This window comes from Cydia amplana, chromosome Z, assembly GCF_948474715.1.
Source record: "Cydia amplana chromosome Z, ilCydAmpl1.1, whole genome shotgun sequence".
Classification (NCBI taxonomy): domain Eukaryota; kingdom Metazoa; phylum Arthropoda; class Insecta; order Lepidoptera; family Tortricidae; genus Cydia; species Cydia amplana.
The window spans coordinates 30,513,088-30,531,395 of record NC_086096.1 but is presented as its reverse complement, the minus strand read 5'-3'; the positions used below and the strand labels follow the sequence as shown (position 1 = coordinate 30,531,395).

The 18,308-nt window shown below is 37.7% G+C and overlaps 1 protein-coding gene across 9 annotated transcripts in view; it reads left to right on the top strand.

Annotated features, from left to right (window-relative positions):
* The window catches only part of LOC134661085 (guanine nucleotide-releasing factor 2), a 61,208-nt gene extending 43,626 nt beyond the window's left edge, over window positions 1-17,582 (top strand). For 6 of the 9 annotated variants that reach the window (XM_063517002.1, XM_063517000.1, XM_063517001.1 and 3 more), the window contains 13 exons: window positions 2,981-3,004; window positions 3,982-4,087; window positions 5,031-5,138; window positions 5,879-5,966; window positions 6,969-7,070; window positions 7,313-7,420; window positions 7,622-7,820; window positions 10,253-10,412; window positions 10,631-10,772; window positions 10,976-11,233; window positions 11,424-11,677; window positions 16,928-17,059; window positions 17,375-17,582. In XM_063517002.1, the coding sequence (XP_063373072.1) occupies window positions 2,981-3,004; window positions 3,982-4,087; window positions 5,031-5,138; window positions 5,879-5,966; window positions 6,969-7,070; window positions 7,313-7,420; window positions 7,622-7,820; window positions 10,253-10,412; window positions 10,631-10,772; window positions 10,976-11,233; window positions 11,424-11,677; window positions 16,928-17,059; window positions 17,375-17,543 (1,850 nt within the window). In that variant the 3' untranslated portion in view covers window positions 17,544-17,582. The remainder of the gene's footprint in view (window positions 1-2,980; window positions 3,005-3,981; window positions 4,088-5,030; window positions 5,139-5,878; window positions 5,967-6,968; window positions 7,071-7,312; window positions 7,421-7,621; window positions 7,821-10,252; window positions 10,413-10,630; window positions 10,773-10,975; window positions 11,234-11,423; window positions 11,678-16,927; window positions 17,060-17,374) is intronic. The other 3 variants (XM_063516997.1, XM_063517004.1, XM_063516999.1) reach the window with 2 other exon arrangements.
* Window positions 17,583-18,308: the final 726 nt, after the last annotated feature.

Below are 18,308 nucleotides of genomic sequence, written 5' to 3'. Positions count from 1 at the left end.
GGTTAAGCAAAACAATACTTACATTTTAACTAATTCAGACGGTGGGGAACTTACTAACCTTGATTGGTTTAGGACTGAGTAGCTAAAAAAAAAACATTTAAAAAGTTAAATGGACGAGCTAGCCTACATCTTCATATCATATGTATGTAACTTGCAACATCTTAAAGTGAATGATTGGTATCTTCAGGATATACATGCTAAATTGAGTTAACCTTTTAGCTCCCATTTTAACCTTGATGCAATATATAGGTACTTGTTAATAGGATCTACATATTGTATGTAGACAATAGTGTGTGTAGATAGTACTGAAAATTAATGTAAATTAGTTATTATTACTATTGTGTCCATATACGAAAACATGTTGAAATAGATAGATGTTAACACTAGCCATTACAACCGTCATGAGTCAGAGCACTTGGCTTCCCGGCAGACTAACTTAGCCGAAACTAACTACATACTATTAAATACGCCTGTAGTACCCGTCTTTTTAGGGTTCCGTACCCAAAGGGTAAAAACGGGACCCTATTACTAAGACTCCGCTGTCCGTCCGTCCGTCCGTCCGTCCGTCTGTCACCAGGCTGTATCTCACGAACCGTGATAACTAGACAGTTGAAATTTTCACAGATGATGTATTTCTGTTGCCGCTATAACAACAAATACTAAAAACAGAATAAAATAAAGATTTAAGTGGGGCTCCCATACAACAAACGTGATTTTTGACCGAAGTTAAGCAACGTCGGGCGGGGTCAGTACTTGGATGGGTGACCGGTTTTTTGCTTGTTTTGCTCTATTTTTTGTTGATGGTGCGGAACCCTCCATGCGCGAGTCCGACTCGCACTTGGCCGGTTTTTAGGGTTCCGTAGCCAAATGGCAAAAAACGGAACCCTTATAGATTCGTCATGTCTGTCTGTCTGTCTGTCTGTATGTCTGTCCGTCTGTCTGTCCGTCCGTATGTCACAGCCACTTTTCTCCGAAACTATAAGAACTATACTGTTGAAACTTGGTAAGTAGATGTATTCTGTGAACCGCATTAAGATTTTCACACAAAAATAGAAAAAAAACAATAAATTTTTGGGGTTCCCCATACTTCGAACTAAAACTCAAAAAAAAATTTTTCATCAAACCCATACGTGTGGGGTATCTATGGATAGGTCTTCAAAAATGATATTGAGGTTTCTAATATCATTTTTTTCTAAACTGAATAGTTTGCGCGAGAGACACTTCCAAAGTGGTAAAATGTGTGTCCGCCCCCTTCAACTTCTAAAATAAGAGAATGATAAAACTAAAAAAAATATATGATGTACATTACCATGTAAACTTCCACCGAAAATTGGTTTGAACGAGATCTAGTAAGTAGTTTTTTTTTATACGTCATAAATCGCCTAAATACGGAACCCTTCATGGGCGAGTCCGACTCGCACTTGGCCGCTTTTTTCTTATTGTATTCATTAGAGAGGGGCGTGTAGTCTATCTCGCGGGAGAGAAACTGTCGCAACCCTCCTGTGCTAAGCCAACTGAAGGTTTCTGTAATGGTATAGGGGGCAGCATAGGAGCCGTCAGATCTTTGGCGCGAGGCATAAATGTGAAATTCATGCTTCCGATGTAGCCCACAAGATGGCGTAACTTACGATGCACAAGAAAACGTACGAGAACGGTTGATGGTAGTACTTGCTTTGGCAATTTTTTGTTGTGTTTCCGATTCAGGCCACAAGATGGCAGACCCTCGAACGTGCACGGTCCCTATAAAGGTGATATTTGGAAGGCGACTGCTGCATCGTTACTGCGTCCACGATGATGATGACGTTATCCGATTATCACCTTTAGGATAAGCTCGTCCAATGTGCGTAGTTACATGAAACTATATTTATGCAAAGTGGCTCTTGGAGTACCTATCATTTAAAAGATCATCTCCGAGTAAGTCAAACGACTGTTTCGTGATAACATATGTTCTTTTAAAACATTGTTTCCCAAAGTGGTTAATACCGCCCCCCCAGTGGGCGATTGGGCGGCGTTCATGCTGCCCAGGGGGCGCTTCCGCAAGTGAAAAAAAACTAAAATATTAGAATATTTAATATCTCAGAAACCATTTTATCAAACATATTTATTTGGCAGACAAGTACGCACATCATCACTGTCACCAATTTGATTTTATTGTTCGCGAATAAAGTCACGCGTTAACAACTATAATAACATGATCATTCATTGTTATATCACAACTGGATTGTCTAATAATTCGCACCTAATATTGTTGTCACTAGCTCTCGTCTATTCATAATGGTTAGCCTTTATTATTAACTTATTTCACTTTAGTATAAATGTTGACCATTTGACCATTATGCCGTGCACACTTGCACTATAGCATTCATCATGAGTAATAAACTATTCCAAAAGCATATGCATAACTTTTGGTTTTAAAAACGAAACTTACATAGTTAAGTTAACTTGACTGTCTCATTTACTGAAGGCTGAACTATGATTGATACTGCAAAAATAAACATGAATTCGTACTTTTATATTGTCAAATAAAGCCGTTTATTTAGTTCGTCGTTTAGTGATTTTATTTTTGATGTCACAATTACCGTTTCCAAATGCATTACCGTAAAATGTGTCGCTCTACTCGTATGCCAGCGCAAACTTTTTACTAGTAAGCTGTTATTATGGCAGTACGAACTCTTGTTAATTTTTTCATATCTGTTGGTTCAGTAGTCCGTGCGTGGTAAGGCCACTAAAACGCATTTCAATTCAACCTTTTAACCGTCCAGACGACATATATTTGGCTCGCTATTTTAACTCTTCACATAATTTACAAAAGACGTAGTTTGTCTATAAGATAACGGCGATTAAAAGGTTAAATTAAAAACACTAACGAACCATGCACATTTGTCTTGTGAACACGTCAAATAAGTTCAGAGGGTCAAATGGTATACATTGAAGGGGTTATAACGGCATGTTTGTCTGTTGTGCCGGTGCGGTGCCGCAGTGTTTCAAAGCGTCGCCTACAGCGGTGAGTGGATTGCATGCAAGCGCTACACAGCTCCAACTCATCTCGCTTCCATCGGCTCGGTTGTCGGAGCTTTTACTCCTTCGATTCTAGTACACTAATCCATTTAGCAGCATTTTTCACCATTTCAGGATCGATATCTGCGTTTATAACTGTGTATATATAATATAACTAGTATTCCCGTTGTAAACGACCTGGTTTCTATTAGTCCGACGTCGACACATTGTTCATATAGTTATCAGTCACACTCCAAATGCAGACTACCTGGAGGTTCATCTGCGTGCTTTTAGCGGTTTTCACAGCTTTTACCACTGACATGTAGATCTAAGACACAGCCTCACTTAGTTTGCTTTCTTGTTCTTGTGAAAGTTAGTGCTATGAGCAAAGGTTTACTTCTCTAACGACTTTGGAATTAAATCTGAACTATAGAGGTGATGACGTCTTAGGGCGCTTCATAGTATAAATGTGTAACCACCTACGTCATGTTCTATAGTTTTGACATAAAATTATTCTATTTCATGCGATTGAACGTTTTTTTGTCTTTAAGTTATTTTTGGCATTATTAACTGGTATTGCAGTTGGTTAAATTTTGATTGTTTGCAAAACGACTTGGTTTTATGTTGAAATTTGTGCTCAAGGGTGTCGCAGGATAGCCGCATATGGAAAACTCCTCACTACGCATAACAATCACTAATTGCATTTTGTAACTCATTTGATTGTATTACACGTTTTGACTAGTTTTCAAGACAGTGGCCTTTGTTATGCGTAGTGGGACAGATAACAGCTTTGGGGGCCCTTTATGTAAGCTATCCTGATTCACCCTTTATCGGTATGACCCGCGGTAATCGATAGTTATGTAGATATGTTTCCAAGGCTTTCCACGAGCTGCTAATTAAAAGCGATCAGTGTGCGGATAACGTTTTCGGTTCTAACGATTCTATATCACTTGTCATGTAATACAATGTAGATCGTTTCTTTAGTTATGGCGTATATGGAGATGTTCGGCAACTGCAGTCACCCGCCCAACAACGCGGCCGCGCCGCCAGACATGTTCCGGCACTCCATTCATACATACAATCTGGCAAGGTATGTTTCAACATTCAGCCGAAGAGCTCTTATAAGATTCCTAAAATTCATGTTTCACTATTCACATGTCAAGACTAATCATTGCATGGGACGTAACAAACAACATTAAGCGGCATCACTTAACCGATTTCTACCATTTCGGGGTCGTCCAGAAATCATGTGATCATATTTGGCCTATTGCCCCTCCCCTAGGTGATATTTGGTGATTTTAACGCAACCCCCTCCCCTCTGCCACAAGATCACGTGATAATTTGTATGCGGGTACTCTTAGACGCTAAGCAAGTATAATGTCGTTTCTTCTGTATTGCGCATATGTTCATGATGCTATATCTCAAAAACAGGCATCGTAAAAATCTGCTTATCACTTATATATATAAAATAGAGCGGATTTATATTTGTTCTGATACATTTTTGGAGTAATATTGTTGTTTTTGGCTTTCCCGCTTTGAAAAAAAATTTACACGTGATATCTTCTCAGATCCCCCCCAACCATCGTGATAATTCGTGATATTTTCCTTACCCCCACCCCCCCTATAAACGATCACATGATTTCTGGACGACCCCTTCTATGATGATGAAATTTCTATGGCATCATTAGGCAAGCCGGTGCCTTTTATTTAGATTGCGTTTATTTCGTGATCTGTAGAATATTAGTCCGCTGTTTTAAAAAACCGATGGGAATCGAGTCTCATGGACGCCCCGAGGCTTAACACGCTAGGGTGTAATCTACTGTCAAATTCAGTTTGCTTACTCACTTGAGGTTCTTTCCGTTTCATGTCAAAGAATTTTAAGCGTATCTCATCAGTTAAACATTTATTTCATCCATTATTCCTCAAACTGTACAGCCGATTGACGTCATCGTCTTCTAACAAGCATATTAACAGTTGATCTAGTTTACGTAGTGTAACATTACAGTGCGTATTTACGTAGTGTAACATTACAGTGCGCAACACACGAGCGGGAGCGCTATGGTGCAGCGCCACCAGCACGTGCAACGGTCCATAGCGCAGTCGTTTACTGTGCAGCACTTTAGCAGTCCGCCGGTATTGAGGTAAGAGATCCTGGACACTAATGTATAGAGCTGTATTAAAGATTTACATGTCGACAAATGCCTTTCTCGCCAATGTAAATCCTGGTGGCTTTTTTAACGTATGAATATTTGGCAATTGTGCAATATATTAATATCTGACCACCACCGGCTGACACTATGTGGCGTCATCTTAACCCACCAACGTAGTGGGAACTGACCTGAGAAAGGTTTCATTATAAATCTCCCCTAAGGATGGTATTCCACTTGTCCAATTTCTTGGTCGTCTCACTCTCTCACTAAGCAAAATGTGAGACGTAAATACACATTAGACAAAGAAATTGAACAAGTGATGGTGCGACCAGTTTACAAGCAAGTATAGCAACTGGCACGGAAAGTTTAAATTTATAAATGAATCACAGGAGTAGAGCATAACTTTTGTGAAACACGCTCTTTTAGTCTAAAATTTTGTATTTGTTATTTACACCGAATTTGTAGCTACATAATGTGATTCATGAAAACGATTGAATCCCCAACATTACAATAGATGGTTTCCTAAAATGGGACCAGGATATTATGCAATGCATCGCTGCTGGTGCTGACTGTACATATGTATAAAACAACTGAAAGCATTAAGATCTATTTTTCGACTTGAGTAAGTATGCGCATTTATTTCGCGCGTTGCGCGTTGCGGCGGTGAATATTTTAGAATAATTATAGCGAGTTCCTGATAGTGATTTAAAAGATCTGTGCTCTGTCCGCAGTGGGTCCGAGGACAGCGTCAGTTTGACCACGTCTGGCGGGACCAGCCCCGTGCCTCCCGAGCTACCGCCAAAGATGAATAAAACTAAGGTACCGCATACACTCTATTATTAGTATGGAGAATTGGTGAATGGGACAGCCGAGAGAAAATCACGTTATAATAATGCCAAAGTTTCATATAATCTTAAGAGCCAACAGGAGCTAAGATTTAAATATTTTAGGTAAATATACCCGTCTCGCTAACGGAAGCGGCTCCTAAAACTAGTGCGATAAGGACAAGGCGAAAAATCCTGCATTAAAATCTCAAAAATCGAGGTTTCGTACTCGACTGTTTCCTCCTCCAAAACTTAATCAATCGTAACCAAATTTGGAAATCTAAATGATTATGACATTATCTGTGACGGACCGTTTTGCTTTTTTGACTAATTGATATCAGTTTTGAATAGCACGCCTCTCATTGCGGCATAATCAATTAGGCCATTTTGGACATTTTTGAAGGGCCTAGCTTCTTAAAAAACAAAAATATCAAAAAAAGCAAAACGGTCCGACACAGATATTGACAATATTAATCTGTGTTGAAAAAATCATTGCTCTAGCTTCAAAACCCACGGAGGAAACAGTCGAGTACGTTTGTATGGAGAAATGACCACTCCTGTTGGCTCTTAATGTAATTTGCACCCGTCAGTCGCTCATTAGTGCGATGACATTTCGAATGCTGATTTTATTAGTTTTATTACACTGTATATGTATATAATATTTTCACTAACCTAAGGAATGGGACACCAAACCTCTGGTCTTATTTGGCCAGCGATGATCCCTAGTCGAAGATGTAGTTTACTTCCAGTTCAGTTATATATATTGCTCACTCCATACATGAGTTTTCTAAGTTGTATGGGAGGTATGGTGTAACGTATTGCTAATAAGTTTAAAACTTGCTTAAAACTTAATACTTATTACCTAATCTTAAATAGGTTTTTATCTTTTTATGAGTGACCACTCTACGCTTACTTATTTACTAGTTATAATTAGCCTATTTACACTTGGAGATATGTACACCGTATGGCCAGTGTTTAAAATGTATTGTATTTTCAGATTCAAATCAATTCGAGCAATGAACTTCTACCGCCCCCCTCGCCTCGACCCTCATCGCACAATAGCTCTACGTCCGTTGAAGACACCATGCATAACAATCTGGTATTTATTTTACACTCGCAGGTAGAGGTGATCGTTTGAGGAATTTTATAATTATATCCAAAATAACTAAGCATTAGTAGTATATCTACCAATTCTACCATATAAAGATTATAAGCTAATATAAAACATAAATCATTGCTACCACATAGACACTACAAAAACCATAGGTACTCAACACGTGACAAAACAAAAAGGATAGCTTAAAGTACACGTGAAGCAATAACACATTGATTTTATTTCAGAACTCTGATGAATCTTACATAAGTACTTCCACGCCGGCCAAGTTCCCCATCGAGGACGAGCACGAGTTGCTGGTGCCTGAGCCAACACCGTCACCAGTGCCTTCGCAGGTTGGTGAAATTATATCTTATAGTAGGTAGTAAAAATAGTAATACAATCTAACGAATATATTATATTGGATTTAGGAATTGGAACCTAGCGGCACATTTTATAGATCTTGACGTACCATAATAAAATGAGACCTCACTTGTATTATAGTTAAAAGTTAGAAGTTTCTTGCTTAACGTGACTAATGTCATAAATTTGTGTAGAAGAGCGAAAGCAGTACTGAGCCTATTGCGGCCACAAAAGATTCTGACACCGCTCCTCCGGACGCCGATCCCGAAGACATCATACTGCAGACCGACATTAGCTCGAACTTACTTCTGAAGGCGCCCAGCAAAGACGGGCCTGAGGTGCGCGGCGGCCATCCGGACGCACTCATCGTCCTCGCCACTAAGGCTACCAAAGGTATGTTGTATATTGCATATTGACTAATAAAACCGTACCGTTGTCAAAAATAAATAAGAACTAGTAAACAACGTGAAAAATGTTGTAAAAATGTGTCGAGGAAAATTAACTTTTTATCGCGGCACCTAATTCCGCTAATTTTCGCCTTTTGGCCGTCTCATTCGTTTTTCTGGTAATCATAATCATAACTTGTATGGTAAATGCTGAAATCTGTTAACTTTCCGGCGAAATTTACTCTATCAAGCCACGAAAAGTGCTAGTCAGTAATTCCAATAGTGTAAGCACGATAACATGTTTTCCTGAGACAATAACAAGATGGTTTGAGAATCCATTGAGAATATTTGCACACTGCATGATTCTGGAGCGGCAGTCACATTGGTCAATAAATGGAACCCAATTGGCTTATATTGTGCATGATTACATTTTGGGAGTGACCCTATATTAAAATTAAACGTGCTGTCACGAATGAGTTGACGTTTCTCTAAAGTTAGGTACACATCCCATGGCTTTTAATCTTATAACTTTCATGCTTTCACTTTACAGAGACGGACGAGTGTAAGTGGTCGATTCATTGTATGGTTTGGGGCTGAGAAAATACATGGATGTATACTTTCTTATTCTACTAGTGCTTTTGCTTTGAATGATAATACCGCCAAATCGAATCTATTGCCATGCTAGTGATAATTTGTAAATAATGCTAACCTTTTGACCGCCACAGTCGGCTGCGGCCGTCATCGGAAAGTCTTGCCAACGACGGCTACAGCCGACAGCTTCGCCAATGCAATAGGGACTTACGCGGGATACCGTAAAGTTAAATTTCGCTTAAAAATCCCGATCGCCTGTGGTCCGGGGTACGGGAAATTCCTTCGCCGTCTGGCATTCAAAAGCTTTGATATAAACTTGTGAATAGAAATTTACATACTCCTACAAAATAATAAAGTCCTGTATTTTACAATAAGTTTGGTTCTTAAACTTGTAAATAAACTAAAGTGTAAATATGTAATCCTCAAATGAATATAATCTACCAAAGAAGTTTGATCTGTATATTTGGCAACAGTTTACTATCTTGCTGCACATTTTGAAAACGTAGCTGCTTATTGCGCATGTTGTAAAGATTTCCATTTAATTTATAACTTACCTACTACTACTAACATGCTTAAAGTCACAAAGTGAGCATCAGCACACGAAATATTTAAAAACACTACATACATTCTTTGTTGCCCCTGATGCCTTTCCATGTAAGCTCTTGTCACTTGATATTTCGGCCTATCAATAAGACACTATTATGTAATACAATAAATAAAGCAAGTTTAATTTATACCTAATTACGTATTTAAATAGTGTAATTTGGTTTTTCTGTTTTCAAAGCCGGACTCAAGTACGAATAAGGGCCGTTTGCACCAACTCCATTTTTATCGACAAAAAAATTGATTTAAAGTAAAATTTACCACAATTTCAACATTCACATAGAACTTCCTTACCAACATCCTTACTCGTGAAAGAAATTGTTTGTACCTACGGTACGTTTACGTTAAATCTTTTGTCGGGTAATATATCTTATTAACCTAAGACCATACGTAGAAGAACACTTGTTAAAGATGTTTCACATACTAACACGAACAATACCACCATTAAAGTGACTTTTTTTATGGAAAAGTGACGTTAATGGAGGTATTTGACGTGTGACGTTGACGAATTGAAGCCAGCCACAGGTGGTTGGTGTAACTGGTTCTAAATTTAAAGAGATGCATGTTGGGCACATACAGATATTTGCTTATGAAACGTTTTCGCTTTGCTCTAGAGTTATATTTTTCCCAGAGTGAAACCTTGTTATAGTTATCTTATATGTTGATGTACGTTCATGAGGAAGCCATTATAAAACAATAGGCAAATTTTTACTGTACTGGCAAATACTGGTTTATTTTTAAGTCGTGAACAGTAACCACATTTCCCGATAAAGCTTCCTTAAAACTAACGAAGACCTTAATTAATTATCAATAAAAAAAATATTCCTATGTATCAACATTCATGGTCACCCTACTAGTCACGTGACTTAATTGCAATGTAAACAACGTAATGTTATAACTTACGAAATTTGTCATCGTCAATCTTATACTAAAGGTAATCTTATCTTATACCTTTAAACAAACATTTCTTGTATATTTATCTAACGATTTCGATGAAATTTGCTATATGGGGGTTTTCGGGGGCGTACAATCGGTCTAGCTAGGTCTTATCTCTGGGAAAACGCGTATTTTTGAGTTTTAATATGTTTTCCGAGCAAAGCTCGGTCTCCCAGTTATTATTTCCTACTTTTATTTAACGTTTCCAGCCAGCAAATACAAAGAGGTTGATTTAATAATTTTGCTACTTATAATTAAGATACATACATGCAAGTGATGAGTTTTGTTAAGCTTGATATGTGTGCGCAGACTTCGCGTACCAGGAGGCGTTCCTGGCCACGTACCGCACGTGGGTGGCGCCGCGCGAGCTCGTGGCGCGGCTGACGCGCCGCGCGCACCACTTCAAGTCGCGTCCCCACGAGCTGCGCTCCACGCTCAGTCTGCTCACGAGGGTTGTAAATGATCTTACGTAAGTTACACATCATTTTACTTTGTATTTATAAAGCTAGTTAAATAGAGCGATTTTAATCGGAGATGGGCAATAAGCCTGGTATGAGAGTTTCTATCTCTAAGGTGCCCTTTCAGTGTAGCTAAACGTCATATTGTCTACATCACTTTAGAAACGCATATTATGTTATTCAAATGGATACACAGACAGGGAAGTTGATCTTGTTTTATTTATTTTAGGATGACGGACCTTGAAGAATCTCTGATGCAGAAAATTATGGAATTTATTTACTGGCTTATTGAAGTCGAAGAGTTGCCAATCGCTAAAGCACTAAGGCAAATTTTGGTTGACAAGCAAAAGCAGTTGCATAACCAACAACAGGTAACTTTTTATCACTATCATTTACGCACGCGATTATGGCACTGCATTTTATATTTATTCTGAATTATGGACGTTGAATTGTCGATGCAAAATAAATAAATACATTTATACACAGGTTTACCTAATAAACATCATCATTTAACATGTAAAAGTCACATAAATTAATAAAGCTGTGCACCTTCTAATTGAGTGTATTATCTCAGGCCAACACTAGATATGAATACGAATCTCCGTGCTACTCGAGCGTCTCGCTCCGGCGCGACACGCTGCTCGACTTCAAGCCGTCCGAGCTCGCGGAGCAGATGACGTTGCTGGACGCGGCGCTGTTCGCGCGCATCACCACGGCCGAGGTGCTGTCGTGGCCGCGCGACCAGTCCGAGGAGAGCTCTCCCAACCTCACAAGGTTCACGGAGCACTTCAATAAGATGAGCTACTGGGCACGCTCGCGAATTTTAGAACAGGTGTGTACGTTTTACATGTAATTCATACCTACCTCGTTAAATCTTATTAAACTTTGACTACAGTTTTATCACCTACTTTTAAAACTTCCTACTGTGTTCTTATCATTATCACTTTAATCAGTCTGGTTACCATGATCTGTAAAACAACACCAAAAACCTTCGTAAGCAACCTAAAATACTTTTGTTCCAGGACGAAGTGCAAAAACGGGAACGCTACGCCCGGTGCTTTCTAAAAGTTATGAAGGCGTTGCGTAAAATCCACAACTTCAACTCGTACCTAGCGCTGGTGTCCGCGCTGGACTCGCCGCCCGTGCAGCGGCTGGGCTGGCCGCGCGCCATCGTCGAGGCGCTGCACGACCACTGCGCCATCATCGACTCGTCCTCCTCCTTCCGCGCCTACAGGAATGCCCTGGCGGAGACGCAGCCGCCCTGCATACCCTACATGTAACTATCACTCTCCTTATCACCCTGCGTATACAACGATTAGAAGATTCAATTATATTTCGTCACTTCATTTTTCAGATATAATTATATATTAACCATGTAGTTCCCCTATTGTACAGGTAGCATCGCACACATTTAAGAGTAACTATTTTGATTAAAACTGTCAAAGCAACTTCCGCCCACATCCGGTTACCGCTCACCGGCATGCCGCTCTTCATTCTTTATTTGTGCGTGGTAGCGTTCACACGTCGTCGGTCTAGTTGCCGAAATATTCGACACAAGACCACATTGCTTTTTTAATAACGATCTTCGTTTCGTACTATGGTGTTAGCTGTGAGATTACATTTTATTCGTTGTGCAATATAAAAAATATTTGTTATTAATATAGTTGGGCAATCCTTCAACTTGAAGGACATACATAAATCCTGGGGGTTAGTCGAGAACTAACACGAAGGAATAAATCATCCTGGGGGTTGGTCGTGAACCAACACGAAGGAAAGTCTGTTCGTATTTCGAACACCAATTTCGCCTGGGGGTTGGTCGTGAACCAACACAAAGGAAAGTCTGTTCATATTTCGAACACCGATTTCGCCTGGGGGTTGGTCGTGAACCAACACGAAGGCATAAGATCGCACAACGAAACAGAGGGCCTAGATATTCATATTGGCGCATTTTTCATAGTAGGTACCCATGGTACCATGGTTGCAATAAAGAATTACGAATTATGTTATGTGAAAAATGTATTGTCTTTAAAATGGTAAATATGCTTTATTATAGAGCCGAGGGAGGCTTTCTTTTTACTTGGTTTTAGATGACCTAACATATAAAAATATATTTGAATTTCTAATATCCAATTATGTTTCACATAATAAATTTTACTCACACCTAACCCATAGAACGGTATTTAAAAAATAGTATGAACCCTCAAAGTATAATAAACAGAAACCCTAATGCGCCCAGAGGTCTAATGTGAATCAACAATAAAGACTATCTCACATATTTTATAATTAACACAGTAGTACATTGCTTACATGTACCCACATAAATAATATTAATACAGGAGGTAGTTATAACTTGTCTCTAAAAGTGGGAATTGCTAGATGTACCTACATCACGTCACATTATTACTTTATAGTAATAAACAAATGAAGTGGTGCGCTGACAGTGGTGCATACATTTTGGTGACGATGAAACTTTAACAACTTCGGTTTACTCTTACATTAAACTGCATAAAAAAGAGTCAACCAAATGAGTACATAAAAATATATTTATAATGTCAAGATCGCTTATAGGCGAAGTCAGTAAATAAGTATTACTTATTGTCTGATTGAGATATTGTTTTAAAGTGAAATAAAATGATTTATTCATTTGAGTCATCCAACTATAAGGAGTACACCTAATTCAATTGAATTAGAGGAACATGAGTTTATTCATCATAATTTATCTAATAAACCCACTTGAACAATTTGTGAGTACTGAATACGAAACACTTTTTACGCCTTTTTCATCATTAATACATCAGTTCATGTCGAAGCTGACAAAGTGTCAAGCGTCATTTAGAGTAGGTACCATGACCATCCATCTGAGAATAATAATAAAAACTAACTAGGTACCTAACTAGGTAACCTATTCATATTATAATATTCCATTTTTCAAAACGATTATCCTTTAAAGGATTACCCTCAGAGTATGCCCTTAAAAATATAAATAATTAAATAGGTAATAGAAACCGTAAAACATAAACAAATGAATGTATGGTATGGTTCAATAAGTTTCATGTGTCGGTCACGGTACCCCTCCAGCCATTGTCAATACAATGCTGACAATACGATGGTACCTACTATGCAATACGCTTTTGCCAAGTTTAAAATATATGTAGGTACCTACCTTCATATCATAAATGTATTATCCGTAGTTGGTGGGACCCACCACTTATACTTCTTTTGCTATCTAACCATATCACTATGTCATTAATACAGCATATGTTATTAATATAGCACATTCATAATATATGTCATGGCGTCAAGATGAAATCACTAAACATATTTGTTTTCTAAACTCACAATACAACCACAGTAGCAATACAGCAAATACAATATTTTTATTATGCCAACAATATTTTATTTCCGACAGAGCGAATATTTGGATAAAAATAGAAGGCATAAGTTTGAGTTTTGTTGCTTATTACTTACCTCAAATTCTGCGGATTGCTCTCGTAGTTGATTGCTGTAAATAGGTACCTGTTTAGTTCGCGCTGCGGGAATAGAAGCTGCAACAGTTGCAACACCGATATCTATGCAAATATGGCCATTCATTCCTTGTTGTCAATAATATTATAAAATGATAAACAGAGGTTCATCCCCTATAATATATCTTTATTCAAATGTAAAGACTCGTCACATGGAGTTATGTACAAATGTACAGTAAGCTAATTACAAATGATGTTTGTTGAGTAGGTACGCTGACTTTACCTACTCGGGTTTTAACTGGTTATTAGGTAAGTACTATGCACAATTGCACATTCAGTAACTCGAACAGTATACATTAAGTTTATAAAATTGGATCATACATATACTTATTCTGGTGCCATTAATGGACCTTGGCCCTTAGATCATCTTTTATATGTATGTAATATGAGCGCAATAATAACCATTCGAGTTTGAGCAAATTATTTGAAAGATTACTACGAAAGTTGAGTAGCAGTATAGTCTTATAAATGATTTTTGTTTAATATACCTTTTGGTAATGCTACACATGTGATAGCGCATGATTGAACCGAAAGCATAATTATGCACGTTCATATCGGTATTTGTTATAGATCGCAAACATGATTTGAACATTGAAACATGATGGATTTTGAAATTTGGTTAAAATAAAATTTATATTTTTTTTTCTTGGATAGATCCAGAGGACCTAACGATATTAGACACGTTATATATGTAGAAAAAAAAAAAAAAAAACTTTGAAGTTGACAGTCTTGAAACGCGCTAGGCCGCGTGAGTCTTTAGAATGTCCGTTGTGTCACAATTTGTTCAGCAGGAGCTGCTATAAGTTGACATGCGTGTGCATAACTAAATTTTCTCAGTGTCGCTGTCTGCTCAAACGTCACACGGCCGACGCGTCAAGACGCGGGGAACGATATCACAGCCACAGCGTATCCCGTCCTGCATGGAGGTAACGCTGGGTTGTATGGTTGTATCGTTAGCCTAAATTACGTTATGACTCTTAGACGAGCCTGTTTTTGATATCAAGTAGTACCGCTCGGAGCCTCTAATTCCACATCGCGGACAAGGACCGCTAGCGAACTTTAAAACCTTTTTTCACAAAAGGACATTTTAAGAGTTTATAACACCTTTTCAAATCAAATTAAATGTAAAGTTGACCACAAATTATTAGTAGAATTCTTATCAATTACCTACGTTTTATCAACAAATTGAAACGGGATTATTAGGATTTGTTCTAACATCGTAATGTGTTCAAAAAATTTAACCTAGCTATACCTAATATGGACCTTTGTTGAACCTGCATCACTAAACTTCCTTTGTGCTTTTTAACAATGCTTTATGACTCAATTTGCACAGTAAACTTGTGTATAATGTACACATATTATGTCCTGAACTTGGTGTGCAGTACACGGCGTTCGATATTATAGTAATAGATAAATATTTAGATAATAACTTGGGTACTTGATTGCCTAAAAAGTTAAAAACACAACCCGTTAATACAGTTGTTTGCTAATTTTGGTTCAGTTTAGTTTCTCGTGCTTCTGGATTCCTTTAGGATAGCAGTAAATAAATCAGAAAAGGTAGTATCATGGCTTCATGAAAAAGGATCATCAGATCGTATTATTTTAACTTAAAGTTAAACGACTACTAAAATACGGTTTTAAATCATATAACTTACTTGGTGACATATGTGGTATATTTGGGACACTAATTGTAAGTTAAAAACGTAACATCCAAAATGGGTACAACATAATAAAATAAATCCCAAGAATAATTAGAATAAAATTAAAAAAAAAAAAAAAGTCAATATTTTACACGCACGGCGATTTTTATTTATTTTTTATTTATTTTAGTTATTTATTACACAAAAGTTACAACTTTTTTGTTAAGGACAAAGCTCCACAAAACTACATTTGTTTGACTGTGGAGTCGCATTATTAATTTTAAACTAATTAATTAACGATTATTTTACAAACGAATGTTTTGAAATATTGAACTTTAATAGGCATAAATTATCTCATACCAATGACACTATTTATGAGTACCTAGCAGCCTAATATATTCAGTACACTTGGGCCAAATAAGAATTGGCGTTCCGGTTTAGCACCACGGTTAACAAACACATTCCACCTGAATTACTCGTTTTAATAAATAATAAATAAATAACCTTTGTTATAAATAAAATAAACCTTGGACCTGTTTTTAAATGTTTTTTACTATACTTTTAATAATATATTTCTAATGCCAGTGCGTTGTGTACGTAACGAACAGTATTTAAAAATACTGCGTTCAGTGGAATATAAACTGAGGAAAAATAAATTCATTCGGGACGCCCCGGCGCCCATGCGATAGTCAGGAGGAATCTCCTAACTTAGACAAAAAAAAAAAAAAAAAGATAAAAGAAAAAGACAACCAACACTTTTATCTTTTTTCAACCAAAACTTATATCTCTAAACATCTACATGGTTAATATATAATTATATCTGAAAAATGAAGTGACGAAATATAATTGATGATCAAACGAACTTCTTGAAGTGAAGTTCGATCGAAATTATATGAGTCACTTCATTTGATCATCAATTATTTGGGTGAACCAACTTTTTTGTCACTTGTTGAAATGGTTACTTTCTCTCGAGAGTACAGGTCACTATTTAAGCCGCATTAAAAATAAATTTAAATTTATCTGAAATACTATCAAAATTGATAGTATTTGGCCCACTTGTATCCTAGCTGAATAACCAAAAATTGTTTGATCCACCCAATTATTATAGATTTTTCACGAAACGAATATCAAGCCATCAATTTATTGTACTTGATAATCTTGATATACACGTTAACATTGCCCTTGTATTAAGGGTTTACATGTTTATAATGGCATACTACGCGCTCAAACACCGAAATGCAGGGGAGTAATTAACATCTGATGGTTCTTTTGCATAATCAACTACAAGTTTATACCTACTGTAAATTTATTCTAGGGTATGATCTTGATACACACTCGTTGACATTATTTTTGTCTTGACAGTGGTCTAGTACTCCAAGATCTGACTTTCGTCCACATCGGCAACCCAGACCTATTGCCCGACGGAAGCATCAACTTCACAAAGCGATGGCAACAGTACCACATCATGGAAAATATGAAGAGATTCCACAAAGAGTGTGTATTTTTGTTTGTCTTACTTATTTTATGTTATCCGTAGTTTTAAAGCAAATCCCTTTGGGTTATTTCATGTATACGGTGATTTTTACACGCCAGTAGCGATAGTTTTTGTAATTGTCCTTCGTCGATATTATGGTGGTGGCGCCGCAGACGATAGGCGTAGCATTCAAAGGGTTAATATGGAGGGTAGTTAAAAAAACGGCAATAATCCCCTACCCTACCTATAAATCCACCATAAAGTATCAAAAAAAAAACAGGAAAAAATATAGGTTAAAAGTGGCCCGTTTATTCAGGATTGATTTATTTTCGCAGCAGACAGTACAAGTTTAAGAAGAACGAACGAATCCAAGCCATGTTCAACGAGTTTGACGACGTGTTAAGCGAGGAGGCGATGTGGCAGATATCGGAGAGCTTGAAGCCGCGCAGCGGGCGGCCGCGCGCCGCCGCCGCGCCCGCGCCGCCCGCGCCGCCCACTGCCTAGCTAGCGTCGCTGCTCAACTGCGCCCGGCTTACCATGGCGGTCAGTACGCACATCTGCCCAATATTTAGCCTAGCCCCCATTAACTTACCGAGTACTTTTGTTTCAATACTATCTGTACTCTGGTAAGCCAACTTTGATATTAGAAAAATTCAAAATTTGTATGGGAGATCAATCCTTTCTTTCTACAAACAAAGCTCGGTTGCCAGAGTATAATATGAAAAACGAATCCATCAACAGTGGAAGTTCTTATGCACATTACATTTGTTGCAGATAAAATTAGAATCCAAAGAATAGAAAAGACCAAGAGATCGTATGGACGAGAAGAACTGGCTTATATCGATGAGGAATTGTGTAAGTTAAGATGAAATGTGATTATCTGTCCTAAAAAGGCCTAATTATTTTAGTGTATTAATAGTAAGCGTGCGATTTTCAACTGTGATGGAACCGGGAGGAACGTCGAAGCGCGCCGGCAGGCGTTTTCCTCGCTTCAAATCTCAAAGCTTTTCGTGTGGAATGAATATTTAATCATAGTAAAGTTTGAAGCCAAATATTCACTATCAGTATTTGAGTCGGATATACTATCGTCTTATACATATCAGCATGTGACTTGTGTAGTGAACTAAATAAACGAGTGACGCCGCGGTGTTTAGAATAATGTCCTTGATATTCTTCTCGTTGTTGTATTTGCCATTGGAGTCGATATCTAAGTAAATTTGCTTCGAAAATTTAAACATTACATACATCGAATTAGAGAACATTTTGAAG